The sequence below is a fragment of the Buceros rhinoceros genome, unplaced genomic scaffold (assembly GCF_000710305.1).
Source record: "Buceros rhinoceros silvestris isolate BGI_N320 unplaced genomic scaffold, ASM71030v1 scaffold19670, whole genome shotgun sequence".
NCBI classification, from domain to species: Eukaryota; Metazoa; Chordata; class Aves; order Bucerotiformes; family Bucerotidae; genus Buceros; species Buceros rhinoceros.
The window spans coordinates 1-15993 of NW_010390383.1; the positions used below are offsets into that span (position 1 = coordinate 1).

Here is a 15993-nt window from a genome sequence, read left to right on the forward strand (position 1 = left end):
CCCCCGGGCTGAACGGCGGAGAGAAACTTTTTTTGTTTTCTTTTTGTTAGAACCAAGTCTGTTTTGGTGGTCTGCTGAGAAGAATGAGAAACTTCTGCACTTCTGGGAAACTTACATTCTGATAATGGAAACTTTGGAAGGGAACCAGGTAGGAGCACCCTAAAATCTGTGATCATCACATAGATTGCATATGTACTGTAAATGGTTTTACTGGGAAAAATATTGCCAGTTTTGGTGGTTGAGGGTATCGAACTAAGCGTTAAAAGGAATGTTTTTATTTTTAATTTAAAATATTTAAAGCACAGGATTCGTTTGGAATAAATTCAGAACTCTGTCTTTGGAATAATTCCGGCTAAAGCAGTGGATTGAACTAAGGAAAAAACCCTGGATTGCAGTGTATTGCAAGACCACGGGTAACACTTAGTAACTGTTTTCAGTGAAGGGACTGCATCTGTATGGTAAAGCACTTGTGCCCTTGGATAAAAATGATTTTGAGTGCCCACTGTACGTGGCAGAAAGGTTCCCACTGATTCGATGCTTCCATGATTGTATGGTATTGTGGAACTAACTATTGGTTGTGTGACTACATCTTTATAGTTGTTTTATTTGTACATAATTGTCCTGTAGTTGAGAGAAATAGCATTTATCAAAATGTTGGATTTTATAGATTTGTGCTGTTTTATTATGGTTTTGATGAATAGAATGGTTGGTTACTAGAAAGCATAGTTCTTAGGATACAACAGCATGGAAATACCAGATTTTTGTCCGTGCTAGGCTAAGATTAAGTGTTAATGTACCAAGATCAGTTGCACAGGTGTTGCATATTTATTTAAGTGCAGGTATATTGTCAATTACTATATAAATGCTGTTGATAGTAAATTCTAGCCTGTAAGTGCCAGTGCCTAGGTTTGACATATAAACTGATTACTTACACTGCATCTGATTTGCATTTCAGATCCATGTCATAAAGCCAGTATTACCAAAACTGAACAGTTTATATGACCATGCTATATCTGAGGAAAAAGGTAAGATGTAACTTTTTCTGAAATATTCCTAAATATTAGGCAGTTAAGTCACACCTTTTTTTTTCCCATGCAGTTTTGGTAGCAGCTTTTTGTTATGTGTTTTTTTTTCTCAACTTAGCTGTTTTCTGGGTGACTATTCCAGTTTTTGTGGGTCTGCTGTATGCATTGGTTGCTTGGTAAACATACATAGGTAGTGCTGCTCTGCTCCGAGAAAAAGAAATTCTAGCACCTGCTTGTTGCTTACTATGTTATCTTGAAATATTTTGTCTGTCAGGAAACCCAACTAAATGGTTCTTTTCCACTACTTACTTCAGCTAATGCGAAAATAAAACAAAGCCAGAGATTCTTGAGGCGGGTCATATGAGCCAGGTAAAAGTGGTTAGAAAACCCCAACTCATTGGCGGCGTGGAGGAAAGAATCAAAATGAATGCTGAAGCAGCATGTCGACAGATGTAATGTCATCTTCTGTAGGGCAAAAATGGAGCACCTCTGATTAGGTAGTGCAGGATGTTAGAGATTTGTAAAGTGGGAAAACTAGCAAGTTGAAAGTTGCAGGTGAATACAGTGTTGGTATGAGGAGAGCTGCAGGAAGGTTGCAGGACATGGTTTTTGCACTTGTTAGTCATTTTAATTTGCAACTACTAAAATTCAGAGGGTCAGTTTTCAACACAGTATTAAGAAATACATATTTTTGTTCTGGTGATTTAGCAGGGTATTTTTATAAATCTGATAGCTATAATAATCTCTTTGAAATGTCCTGTGAATTGACTGTGTTGTCCAGAATGTCAGTGTGTTGTGTGTTAGCATGTCTGTGTGTCACTGTCATTTCTGTGTCAGCTCAGAAGAATTTGCTTTTGTAATAGGTTGTTGGTTGTTTCACCCATCATGGCACATGTGCATTTATAAACGAATGTTTGAGAGTGAGAATAAAACATTGACCAAGGAAGGCATTCTTCATTTTCTGGAGCTTTATGAAACGAAGCATCTCCCAAATTCACTTGGTTTTTCGGAGGTAAGGGTGTTAACTGTTACTTGCCAGAATGAACGGATGTTCTAATTTGTAATATATCTTAACGCTAATTGGCTCAGTAGTGTTGGAATTAGGTACGTTCTTTAAAAATACCCTCTTACTTAGCTGTGCAAGCGATAACAGTATTTGTAAGTGGTGTCAAATACATAATTACTTGACAAATGGCCAGGCCTAGAGGGAGTGTGTTTTTGAGTGCAGTCGTTCGTTCTCGTATTTCAAACTAACGTTCTCTAACTAAGGTTGACTTCCAGTTTGCTGAGATTTGTTACCAGAAGAGGGCTGATCGATGCTTCAGATTTTCAAAGCCCCCTGAACCTCTCCAAAAGAACGAATTAATATTGATTGAACAGAATCTTGAATAAACCTGGTCAGCAGCGTTTGAGTCTGTGCGTATTGTCTCCTACTCAATGATGGATTTTGAAGATCTGTTGCTAGATAACCCTGTGAGGAAGTCAGTGTCTCTGTAGTTTAATCAGTGTATTACTGTATCCCATTAAAAACCACACTTGAAAATATTCTGTATGTGGGAAGAAATATTGTAAGTTTAAAGCCCTTGATTTTTTTTTTATGAGTATTGTGCGTAGGTTGACTCCCTGTGCAGCCTACACCTTAGTAAGGAATGATTTATATTATACTGTTACTTCTTCCTTTTCTCCTCCATAGGAGTCTTTTCCTCAGAGGTTAATGTTTCTGATATATACAGGTGAAGTCAGCCTCTTGATGGCTAACTTGAAATCCAGTCAGCCTTAAAACACACCCTAAATATTTCTACCTGTGTGGGCCCCTACTCTTTCTTTTGCTTCATGTTTAAATACCTTTTCTCCGTTTCCCAAAAGGATTTCTTATTTGCCTGCACCTTTTGCAATGCTCTGAGAAATGTACCTAGTGAAAAAATTGCTTTGCTTGTATATTCTTCTGCTTCCACTTCTCTTCAGCTTTCTCCTCTTTTTGCTCCTACTATTTGGCACTAGCAAGAGTATTCTCTAATTTCTGACTGTTCTTGTAAAGTCTGGTGAAGCAGGTCTAATCAGCCTCTGTGTAACAGTGCCTTGCACACGTACATTTAGCCCTTTTTCTCGTTTCCTTTTATCAGTTTGTTATTGGACCATTAATGGATGCCCTCTCAGAAAGTTCACTCTATAGCAGGTAAGCCCCTGATTTTATTTTTTTCTTAAATATATTGGTTGTTGGAAATGTGCTCTCATAATACTGTTTTGAGTATGTGGGTAAAATCTTGGATAAAGGAAAAATGTTAATAAACAAATGGTATTGCTAAGCTTACTGACAGATAAAGAGTTTTTCAGGAAAGGTGGGCGGCTGTGAGTGAGTGAAGTAGGTTCTATGTAAGCCTAGTAATGGTAACACAGGGGTGCCTCAAGGTGCTGTTTTACAGCTAGTGTCGAAGTATTAATTTGGAAGTGAAATGAGATGTGATAAATGAATAACTTAGTTAAGTATTTTTTTATCTTTTCATTTTTTTGCCACACAGAAAGAAAGGGCTGCTCTAATTGTTGCCAGCTAGTTAACTGATTTAAGTGCTTTTTTGACAGTGCCTGATTATCTTTTGGGAAATTAATACTTTTTCACAGGAGACTATTTGCAGTTGACAGGTGGCAGTGTCCTCCCTTGGTGTAAATACATAAAGAACAGATGAAAGTTTGAGGAGTTGTGAATTGCTGTACATTCAGTGTACTGGTGGCATTCAGTCCTTTGTGCTAGTTGCTTGGAGGGTACAGGGAATGGGGAGTAAAGTGCTTGATTGCCCTTCATACCCCCAGTGTTACACCAAGCAGTGGCTTGGGTGATTCAGCTAACAATCTGAAACTTGGTTCAGAACAGTGTTGAAGGAGCCTTTATTGGCTGACCTCGTTAGACAGCTGGAAAAGTTGATGTTGTCAGCTGCAACTCATGCCCTTTTTTCAGGGGAAGCAAATGTGACTGTCGCTTACTAAACTGGTGATGAGTTTGGATTGGGTGATTCTGGATGAATTGTAGTCAAAATAAGTTGTTTTGTCTAAACATGGACTCTTTGGGCTCCTGCAGCAGTAATGTGTTTCTCACCTCAGTTAGCTGGCTGCAGTAGGCTTTGCATGAGTTTACATGGATGGGAAGTCAGGAGCTGAGGCAAGTGCTGAGGGCTTTGATGTGTGAGCTGTGTTGGATCCATGCTTCGTAATCTTCTCTTTTAGCCTCTCTATTTCTGGTGAAATGTGTTGGCGTATATAGAGGAGGGTGCATGTTTGAGTATACCAAGAATATACAAAGTTGTTACACTTAGTGTCAAGCTGTATGAGAGAAAACTCTAACATGTCATGACTGATGCTAATCCTCGATAGACAACATCCTGAGTCTGCTGATGACACACAGGTTGTCTCTGTTGGTCTCATGGAGTGTTTCTTGCATCTTTACTTAAACATCTGTGCCGGTCAGTCATTTTCTTTATACTGACTATAATCTTGCTCCCTAGCTCACTTGTGTTGGTAATTTTTCTTTGCTGTTCTCCAAATCAGACTGATGACATCCCTGCTAGGCAGTGGGGATCTTGTCTCATCTGTCCCAGTGTCCTGGGGACACTGATCTTGTCCTGTGGGCCTTGGCAGCCTCTTCCATGGATGTCCATGTAATTCTGTGTGTGTGTGGGCCTGGGTTTGAACTGACTGTGCCATCTCCTGCTGTGGGCTCAGTGTAGATGCTCTGAGTCCCAAGTGACTTGATGCTGCACTTGAATGCTGGAGTGTCAACACCATGTCCTTGTAGGTGGCGTGGCAGAGTTATGCTGTTGTGACCGTCCCCACCTTCTCTGTGTTTGCTGGGTACTGGAATACTGGGATAAGTGAAGGATGCAAGCTGATGCACTGTCATCTCTGTGGCCTGTTGGTGCAGTCTCTGCAGTGAACTAACCACTGAACTGCACTCTGTTTTTTTTTAGCGGCAATTAACTGTTAACATGCCAGCCGTGTATTCTATTTTTTTAATTCTGACAGGTCACCAGGTCAGTTGATAGGAGCCTGTCCCCCCTTGGGCATGAGGCTACAGAAGTTTTTGGCTACTTACCTTATGCTTCTTCCAGAGGAAGAAAAAGGTATGTTTTTTATTTCACAGTTTTCTTTTTTTAAATAAAGAAACCAAATAAAAACTATGGACCCATTTTCTTTATCCCATGTAAACATTTACTACTATTTTTCTATATTGCTTGAGAGAAAAAAGGAGTAGTTCTCCCTGTGGCAGTGGAGTTTTCAGAGAGAGGTCTTCAGAGGCTTTGAAGGATGCTGCAGTATTAAGCTACAAAATTGTTTTAGGGGCAAACTGAATCAGACTTACCTTTTTGTATTAAAAAAACAGAACTCCTAATTTCTGAAGTGAACAGTATTTGCAGATTCTGTTTTCTTCATTTGTCAGCGTATCACAAAATGTTAGGTGCTGAAGGAACCTCTGGAGATCATGTACTCCCGATAAAGCAAGTTCGCCTAGAACAGGTTGCACAGGATCATGTCCAGTCAGGTTTTGAATGTTTCTGTAACTTCAATAAGTGTAGGTAATACTGTGCTGAGGAAAAGCTTTAGAAGTATTCTTGTTTGTTTGTTTAGAGGGGTCTCGGTGTAGGTTTTTTTGTTTGGGTTGGTTTGCTTTTTTATCTATCTGCCAGACTTTTAGTCACAACACGTGTGGTCAGGCATTCGAAACGCCAGACCAAGTGCTGAAGCAGAAGCTGTATAAGGATTCTTTTATTATGAGATGGCGGAACATTTCTGATACTGTTCAGGTTTTGGTGTTATTGTAGGCTGAAAAAGAGCAACCTTTGACAGACCAGAATGTAATATCTGATCTAATAGGATTAAATAAGGGTTGAACCAGCTCTGTTAGGTACCCTGTATCTACAGGTATGTATTCTGGTAAGGAAATGCCTTACACGTGTGTAATGCCATAGGTGCCATATTTCTCCTCCCTGTCCCAAGGCACATATTTAATCATAAGACGGAGGGTTTGTCATTAGCAGCCCTGAGACTGGGTGACCTGCTTCTACCAATTGTAGCTGTGGTGTCTTGTTGAGGCTTGCTTTAGCCATGCCAGCATCCATTAAACTGGTTGAATTGACACAAAATGCCTAAAAAAGCATTGTCTAGTACTCAAGACGATCTTACTTAAAAATTCCTCTGTTGGATATGGTGATTAGTGCAGATCACCAAAGCCAAAACTTAAGTCTGTTTCTGGTTATCTCTTTACCTTATTGACAGACTTCTTGCTGTGTACTTTTTTCATTGAAATGATTAGGGAATTATTCTGTTGTCTTTAATTTAATTTTCAGAGATGATCATAACACTCTTCTGCAGGGGTCATTGAAATGCATTGGAGAACAAGAATATCTCTGTGTTTTTTGTTTTATTTCATTTTAAGGTAGTTTCCTGTTAAAGTTTATTCAGAAGATGACAAGTAGGCATTGGTGTGCTACTCCCATATTGTTTCTTTCTATGGCTCTGGCCTGTATCCCTGCATGTAAAGTACTGGGCACTGAAGGACTTCATGCTTTAAGGTAAAATGTACTCTGCGTTGTGTTCTTAGACTTCTAAAGAAATGTGAGCATTTCTTTAGGAAAAAAAAGAACATCTCGAGAGCCGAGATTTAGTTAATGTTAGTTATTTCTGGGAGGATGTGGTGGTTATGCATGGGAATGGAAGAGTTTCTCTCCTTTATGTCTAATTCACAGAGAAAAGCAATTTAAGAACCAATGTACGTATCTCTGTTTAACTTAAAAACTGAGTGTTCTGTGTTTCAGACCTTTGTCATTGCTTTGTTTTTGGCATCATTTTTCCCTGGTCTTCCATACTTCCTAACTGATACATCAAACTTCTTCCTTTTCTTTTAATTACGTTAAAACCTTGTATAATAGCAGCTGAGGCTGTATTGAGGAACAGCCCAGAAAATCTAAAACTGAAAGACTTGTAAATAAAAGGCTAGGTAAACATTCTTGGCATGTGCATTGTCCTTAACAACACTGTTTCTTAAGTGTCTGCTTTCACTTCCTAGAGCCGCTAAAAATCAGTCATTCCAGTTTAATGAAATTTGAGCATTGAAATAAAATCTTACAGGTGGTTGAAGGAATATTGGATAAAAGCAGTTTAGGAAAAAAAAAGGCAAAAAAAAAAGTCAGACACACCTCTACTCATAAAAGATCATTGAAGGTTTCTTTCAGTTTTGTGCTCGAGTGAGAATTTGATGGCAAACATTTTATTTGTATATTTGTTACAGAGTGAAATGCAAATACTAAATTACCAATTTGACCTCATGTGATCGTGGGGATTGTTACTTTAGTTTTGGTTTTGTTTTGTTCCCCTCCATGCTTTTTATTTTGTCAAGTACATGTTTATGCAAGTTTTATTATCAGCGTTTGAAAATACATATAGCAGTAGTCTTAGTTCTGCATTGTATGCTGTGTGATAAGGCAATGAATGTGTTATACTTAGTATACTGTGTTTGTTAAATACAATCAAATATACTGAAAATAGTTAATCATTACCAAATACAGGAAAATATTTAAACTTTCTAAGAGTGTGTTTTCTATGGTGCGCATTTTTCCTCTTTTCAGGGATGTCCTCCAGTGTACGATGATTACACATCAGATTTTGTTGCGTGGAGCTGCTCAGTGCTATCTTCTTCAAACAGCTATGCATTTGACTGACGTGGTGAGTTTCTTTTTCTTTTTGGTTTTGTTTTGATTTGTGTGGTTTGGTTTTTTTAACTTCCTGGTGTAAGTGAAATGCACTAACAGTTTTATAGGGTACACAGTATTAAAAATTGCTGAATACAACATGGAACCAACTGATTTTGCTGGGTTTAAGGTTTTTTTTAGTGACTGCGTAAGAGTTGTGCGATACGTGTTTAAAGAATTTTACCAATCTGTGAGTAACTAGGCTTCCTTCATTCAGCAACTCTCAGTTGGGCCATCTCCTCAGTGAGTGGCAAAGTATACAGCGCGCATCTTCAGTATATTTAGTTTCCTTCTAACGTTATGTAACTAGGTAAAGTCCTTGATGTTTTTCCACAGATTCTCAGTTCTTCATTCTTCATTGATCAAAAAGTCTATTCAATTCCTTTGTCTCAGCAAATTCTCATATTCTTCGTTTCACTTCCGTCTTTAAAGTTTGCTTCGGTTGTCTCAGTCTTTGGTTGCTTGAGTCACAGAACGAGAATCACCTTTAAAATTCTAAGAAAAACTTAAGTTATTCCATTATATTCTATGTCTATACGTATGTCTGCTTCAAACAGATAACCTTTTAAAATTGTCTATTCTAAGTTAATCAACGATCTAAGCTTGAGTATAGCCAATTTTCTGTTGATACAGCTTGACTGGGGTTTAGGCCAGCCCTGGTGAGGACTACGCAAGAACAAATGAGCAGCTTTGTTTCATATACACCTGTATCAATAACTAAAACAATATTCTATTCTGTAATGTTACAATAGTAGAAGTTTTTAGGCTTAACGTTAATTCTTTTACAGTATGTATAGGTATGCTTCTGTTCAGTTTTCGTAAGACGGTTTTTTTTTCATTACCTTTTATTAGTTGATGTTTTCTTGGAGGGTTTTCATGCAGTGGTTATGGAATAACATTCTCATATGCATTGTATAAAACGCAGGTTTTAACAGATAGCAACTAAATGGACTTATCTGAAGTACCTAGGAGAATAAGTTATTCATAATACCAGAATGAGAAAACTACCATCAGTGTTGAAACAGCTTATTTATTTAGTAGTCAAAGTACTCATGTTTTGGTTGTCTTGTAACACGCTTACTTTCTAGATGAGTAGACAGTTTTCCTCATTGTGCATTATGGCTATGTGGCTCATGTCTGAGCAGAATTTCCTTCTGGAAATACAGAAATAGTACCTATCAGTAACTCTTATTCATGTATGTATATTCATTTGAAAGGTGTCATCAGTGATAGTACTAGTCTTCTAGTCATTCATTAACTTTCAGATTGATTTTAATAACTGGGAGAATTAAATTTTCTTCCTTGGTAAAGATAAGTTTAGCTTCAAAGAGGCAAAAATGAGTCTGAGTCACAGAGGGGAAAAATTCAGTTTCTTTTTCTGAAACTTGTGCCAGAGGACAGCAGACTTCTTGAATTGTTACATAGTTGTTATCTGTTGCATATTGTGTTGGTAACTATTGTTTCTTGATTAACTTCTTCAGGAGAAAGTGTCCCTCCCGGAAGTTTCAAGCTTTCTTTTGTCCCTCAGGCCAGCAGAGTCCCTAAGGAGAGATACTGTGTTATGGATGGAGGTGAGAACCGAAGCTGGTTTTATGTTCATCAGATATTTTTTAATACCTTTACAAATGGATGTTCTGTTACTGCTAATTTGATATTTAAATAGTTAGCTACTTTTTCATTGGTACAATATGGAATTTCTGGATTTAGAGTCCTGATGGATTCATGTCTCACTTGAAAGCTCTGATTTTAATTGTTTTAAAATGCTATAGAGGTGTTAACTCTAAACAAATCACTAGGCAGATTCAAAGTGGAGGAATTCTAAGGTGGTTGAAGGTAGGGTATGGTAGATGAGGAGAAAAATACAGATTTTTCTTTCTTCATGCAGAAATTCTCAATTCTGCAGAAGAATAAGCTCTTTCCAGAGGCAGAGGGGTTTTTTAACTCCTTCAGAGCTTGTATACCTCAGGTCATTGTGTTTCCTGGAGTTAATCTCAGTATTGCAGCTGTTGGGCATAACCTTACTGTAGTGCAAATCAGAATCAGGTCTTACTCAGAGTTTGGATCCCTGAATCAGCTCTTTAAGAGAGTTCTATATGTTCATCACAGTCATAGTTTTCTGCATCCTTTGCCATGTGGGAACCAAAATCCCTATTGATAAACCTGTATCAGTATCTGAAATTTCTCCATCAGGGATCCATGCTCACTCCTCTCCTCGGTAACTTCATGGAGAGTGCAAAGCAGAGCACCTTATGGAGCCCACAGAATTATGACTTGGGCTTTTCTATCCTCTTTTTTTGAAGATACCAGGTGGATATAACATCCTCAGCTGGAGCTGATCTTCCTCATGGAATTCTACAGGCAGTTATTTCTGTCTATCATCTTAATGGCTATTTCCCCTCAATTATCTGTTGTAAAATTTCATTTGATGGAAAAGAACACTGATTTTCAAGTTTGTTCTATCTTTAGAGGGATAATCTGCTCAGTATGGTGCATGTTTTCCCTTCATTTTAGTTTTGAATCACAGAATGTTCTGGTTGGAAGAGACCTCTAAGATCATCAGGTCCAGCTGTTCACCCTGCACTGCCAGGGTCCCTAAACCATGTCCCTCAGCACCCTGTCCATGACAGTAGGGATCCTGAAATGCTCTGAATGGGCCAGTATATGAACCAAAAAATACGCTGTAAGAGCTGCTTCTGATTTGCATGTTGTTTGGATGAACCCAACACTGGCAGAAATATCAGGATAATCTCAAAGGGAAAAATGTGCCTACCATGTAAAGTGAGACCGTAAATTTTAAATTTCCACAGGATATATGTTTTATGTCTTTGTAAGATGCAAAATGCTGTGAAAAAAAAAATCCAAAGAAGAAATAATTTTATATAGGGGATATACTGGAACCAATTCAATATGTAGCCATAACTTCTGGTTAGTTGTACAGCAATAAAATTATAAAATGGTTTTTTGCATAGTGTCCTCTTATGTATACTGTACATTTCATCTTATTCCATTGATATTTGGCATAAAAGTTTTTTAAAAATGCAAGTCTCGTTAGATAACACAACTGTGGGAAGTCCTTTTGAGATAAGGGTGTTTTTACTAGCATTGCTTATTTTTAAGAGATGTGGTTTTTCTTATTGGTACCAATGTTCTTTTTTTTCGGTGCTGTGAATGACTTTCTGCAAAATCTTTTTTCTCTGTTAGTTAGAAGGGAAGAGTGTGCTAAGCCTCAAGGTAGCTCCACTGAATGCCTCTCACAGCATGAATTTGTTGATTTAAGAGCTTGTATTTACCAGTGCTTTAGCGTGCTGCAGTGTACTTTGCCAGTACACAGCTGGCAGATGTGGTTAAGTAGTAACCATGGTTTTAATTTAGCTTTGCAGTTGGTTGCAAGTGAATGATGGATGCTTCAGAAAGTCTATAATCTCTGATTTTGAACATCAAGAGACATCATCGTTATGTCAATATGTACGCAGTCTTGTGGGAGAGTACCTTAAGACACCAGCATCTGAAGGTAAGTTAAGTGTTTATTAATAAAAAGCCAACCCTTTGGATTTTGTAAGAGTTGTTTGCTTGTTTATGTTGTACCTATTAAGATTCTGCTGAATTTGTGATATTCATGGTTCTTAAGTTTGAACTTTATTTTCTAATTCCAGATTTCCTTCATAAAATACAGTCCTGCAGAATTAATTGAAAGTGAAGCCTTAATATTCATTTTAATGCTGCACTGATGCTTGTCCGTTAGATGTCTTTGTTACTTTTTTTCTGGTTCCTGAAAATGTTGGAGTGTGGAGGCAGAGGAAAGCACAAGGGGAATGTGGATGGGTACAGATTCTGTAGTCTTTCTCAGCAGAGCTTTGTAAAACGACTGAGTGTTATGTATGGAGAGGGATACCGTAGAGTTAGGCAGCTTGGCAGCTCGTTACACACCTTTCTGTGTAGTGATGATGTTCTTTCGATCTTGGACTGCTTGCAGTGGATTAGCTGTCACATGTTAGGAACAAGAAAGGTTCTTTGTATGCTCTATAAATATGCAGATAAATTCTGAAGGGAGGGTTTGTTTATTTTTTTTTGACTTTGTAAATTATTACAACTTCAGTTTAGGTTTTTCTTTCAGATACATTGAAAGGAACGGCAAATTTTTTTTTTTAATACTTTAACTTTTGTTCACTTATTTGCTACTTAAGTACTGCAATTGTTGCAAAATTTCTGTAGTTTTGTAATGTCAAAAGTAAAAACTGAACATTTTTTTGATATTATACCTATAGGAGATAGAAAAGCTAGGTCAGAATTTACTGATGCTAATAGCTTCAGGAGCTCAGGAAGCTTCACTTGATTGTCTTATTGTTAGAAAAGCTGCAAGGAAATGTTGTCTGTTCATATTCCAAGGTAAATGCTCTGCTAAAGATTTTGGCAGATCTTCTCTCCTTCCTGAAATGTTTTAGTCCTTGGTCTATATTATCTGAAGTTCTATGGCAGACGTCTGTGTTTCACTTCTAAAAGAGTGATGTTTGTAATTTCCTGGTTTGATACGAATCTTATCTTGTAAGCTAAATTCCCAAATCCAGAAAAATACCAGTCAGTACTACCATACCAGTAGTACAGCTAATGTACTACTATTTAAGAAACAATTTTGGAAGTATGATGATGTAGCCCTGCATAAAAGATCAATGAAAACAGAAACTTCAGTTAGGGTTTTTACTTCCTTTTGACAGAATAGGTTTAGTTCTTCATATAACTTCTAGCTGGTCAAAATCACAGCTGATGTTTTTGATGAAGCATAGTGGAATTATGTTCTTGGTTAACTTCGTTTGAATATGCTAATACTTTTTTTTTTTTTTAAGCAATAGAAAAGTCTTTGCGGAGTTACTACATAATAAAATACATTGCCTAAAATTGGTTTCAGTATAGAGGCCAGTGAGCTTAGCCTCTTTGAGGCATAGAGGAAAAGCAATTGTGTTTGAGTTTAGTTTAAATAAAAGAATGCAAAAAAATTAGTAGTAATATTCTTGTTAACATTAATTGTTGTTATACGTCTAATTAACTATAATAACTTACAGAAACAAAAGCTTTAAAAATTAATATGAAGGTATTTTTAAAATACTGTGAAAACCTTAAAATGTCTTTAATCAGGAGAAAATTGCTTTATGCCTGACTGGTTTGAAGCTAAGCTTGTCGCAACAATGACTTTGTTGGCTGCAGATGTGGAACGGATGAGGAATAAATACAGGTAAGTATGAAATACCTTATTTTACGTTTCTTTCTTTTTCAACCCCCTTACTCCTGAAGGATCTGGTAGAAGCCTGATCAAGTCAGGAGGCTGTCCATTTTTCTCTGTAGACTTTCGGTCACCCTGATCATTCCTTAGATCTTGTTCAACTGTTGCTGCAAACACACTGGGTAACATTTCTAAAGATACTTAAGTGACTTGGAAACATGTGTCCTATTTATCTCCATAAGTGACTTCAGCACTTAAGGCAGATACTCAGAAGAAGACTTTCTTTTTAATTTTTGTTTCTGTGTAGTGGAAAAAGCAACATAGAATGGATTGAACTAGAGGCTTTCTTGAACCCTCTTCTGGATGTCTTGATGAAACTTGGCAGTAATGTTTACATACCAACACTGAAAACAGATAAAAGCCTACAGCTTCTCTTGAAGTTATTGCAGACCCGTTCGTTAAAATGTTCCAATACGCAAGATGGTTAGTGATATCTTCAGTATACTGTGTCTTATATTAAATTACAGTCTAACTAAAACTAAGGTACTTCCTGTTCTAAGGCTATACTGTCAGTATTAATAATAGCCTAGAAGTGGTAAATGTGAAAGTTGTCAATCTGGGATATCAGTTACGAAATTGAGCTGTGGGTCCAATACGACAGGAGTTCTTCTGTAGGTGTCCCAAGGACTGGGAATTGAGAACATGGAAGCCTTCTGAAAAAGTGCTTGTTATCCGTTAGGATTAAGTTAGCAGTTAGTTAAAATTTGGAGAGTGTGATTGTATTACAGACATTTATAGGCCTATTCTTTGCCAGTGTGTAGACACTTCAGAAAGAAGCCAGTACAGAAACCTAGCCTAACCTGAGAGCATAAAGTGATCCTGCTGGACATACTCTTTTCTGAGTTGACTGGTCGGTAATTTTGTCTCAACTAATGCTGTTTAGACTGCAAAAGACAGGATGCCTCTGATTACTTCTCAGTGTTAGGTGTGGTTTCAGTAGGCATGCTTCACGGACTTCCTTTAGTTTGACTTTGGTTAGAAGCAAGGAGGTTAAGAGCAGCCTGACTGTCCCTGAATTTTGGCCCCCTACAGATTGAACGCTTTAGCTTGTAGGTTTCAGGAGAGTCTGAACAAAAGCGATGGAGTCCGTACTATTCCTTTTTTGAGAACTTGGTTAGTTTGTTACCAGTATAGGCCTCTAATTTTTTCCCCTCAGAGCTAATGAAAAATGTCAGTATTATTGTAATGAAATAGGGTGCTGAACTGGAAGGAGAGGGATCTTGGAGTTTGCTTCCTGCTTAGCCAGATTATTTGGGGATTTTTTTCCACTGCTTTTATAGCATGGAATACAAGAGTAGTAGTTGGAGTGGGGGCCACAGATCTCAGCTCTTAACTGGAAAAAAATTATTTAAAGTTCTGTATCCAGGTTTTATAAAGATGTCTAAATGCAGCCCTGAAGTAAATGCTTACCCTCATTTTAAAATGAGGGTAAAATACTTTATGCATTCACCCATCTCTTGAATTTTAGCTGTGTGACTGAAATATAGAGCACTAATTATGCAGGCTGGTAAAGTTCATGTTGTGGGATGGTCTCTGACTGCTGAATTGGATTCCTTCAAATGACACTAAACTGGAAGATATGCCCCAACTGCCAGCGTGCATTCAGTCTACAGCATAAGGCTAGAATAAACCTGAAGCAGAAACCTATAAAACGCATGCAAGTGGTTTTTTAGTATCAAGAATTTAACTCTGTAAATAATTTCCTTGTATGCCTGATTTTCTTATGTGCTTGCTAATGTAGATGTAATAGATTGCTCCTGCTTTGGAAATTTTGATGACTGACTTAGGATGTTAAGTTCTGCTAACAGAGTTCTTAAGTCATGGCAAGGCTGAGCATCGCAGTGTCTCCATCCTTTTGAATGCTCTCGGAGGTACTCCAGTGCAGCTCATCAGTAGAGTCTATCAAGAGACTTTCAGACCTGGACTTGTAATGTTCTATCTTTTTGTGTTAAGTTAAAATGGATTACTTTTCATACATTGTTTTCTACAGTGTGTCTGTGCTTCTTCCTCCTGCACAGCAGAGCTGAGTAATCTTCTTTCCGCAGCTGTGGATTGACTGTGTTGAGGGACGGGAGAAGTAATGCTGTGAAGCATGAAAGTTTTGTTTCTGTGTTAATTAAACAGGAGGTGAAATGTCCTGTTTGTCGAATGGAAGATGATAAAATGGAAGAGAAGAAGAAAGGAATTAAAGCTTGTAAAACAAAAAAATAACAACAATTGGGAAGTGTTTTATTTAAGAATAATGGGGATAGACATGATGCTGAAATCAGCAGCATTGTTCTACAAGTTTTTCTGTACTATTGTTAGACTTTACTATTTAAACAGTAAGTTTTTGCTAATTATTTTTTTAATAGCATTGCAAAGCCACAGGTGGAGAGTTGGATTTTATGTCCAAAATGTTTATCTGAAAAATTTCTGAGTTTTAATTGCAGAAGATGTTTTCGTGATTTGAGACTTACGATGAAATGTGATAAAAATCTGACATAGTTAAACTGTGTTCTAAACAGATTAAGCATTAGAATTGTAGTCCAATGAATCACTTTAATAGAGAAAAATGAAATTAAGCACAATATAGATTTGGAACTCCTGGAAATAACATCCCTTTTTATATCTACCTTTTGAAGGTCTTCAATTTCATAATAATTTCACTATATGAAGTGTAACTCAGTCAACTCCAAAAGATGTAACCTGTGGGTAACTCTACTAAATACTGAAAATAATGACTGATATTTTTGGAAAAAGGTGGTGATGCAAATGTTTTAACTCTGTTTTCATACTGATGTGTTATTTCTTAGACTTTCAGCTAGTGCTTACTCTTGAAGCACATATTGAACTGTGATTGTGGTTAAGAATGTTTTACCAGTGACCTACCTTGTGTAACAAACTTGTGTCCTTTTGTGAAATGCTGTGGGCATGTGGTATACTTTGTAGCCTAGCCTTTTGCTAGAGAAAGTAC

The 15993-nt window shown here is 37.3% G+C and overlaps 1 protein-coding gene across 1 annotated transcript in view; it reads left to right on the plus strand.

Annotated features, from left to right (window-relative positions):
• Positions 1–58: 58 nt before the first annotated feature.
• Positions 59–15993, plus strand: part of TARBP1 (TAR (HIV-1) RNA binding protein 1) — a 37560-nt gene continuing 21625 nt past the window's right edge. The window contains exons 1-11 of the mRNA XM_010137678.1: positions 59–148; positions 956–1025; positions 1889–2037; positions 3149–3201; positions 5040–5137; positions 6451–6586; positions 7640–7736; positions 9244–9333; positions 11135–11273; positions 12893–12989; positions 13285–13460. Coding sequence (XP_010135980.1) covers positions 125–148; positions 956–1025; positions 1889–2037; positions 3149–3201; positions 5040–5137; positions 6451–6586; positions 7640–7736; positions 9244–9333; positions 11135–11273; positions 12893–12989; positions 13285–13460 — 1129 coding nt within the window. The 5' untranslated portion in view covers positions 59–124. The remainder of the gene's footprint in view (positions 149–955; positions 1026–1888; positions 2038–3148; positions 3202–5039; positions 5138–6450; positions 6587–7639; positions 7737–9243; positions 9334–11134; positions 11274–12892; positions 12990–13284; positions 13461–15993) is intronic.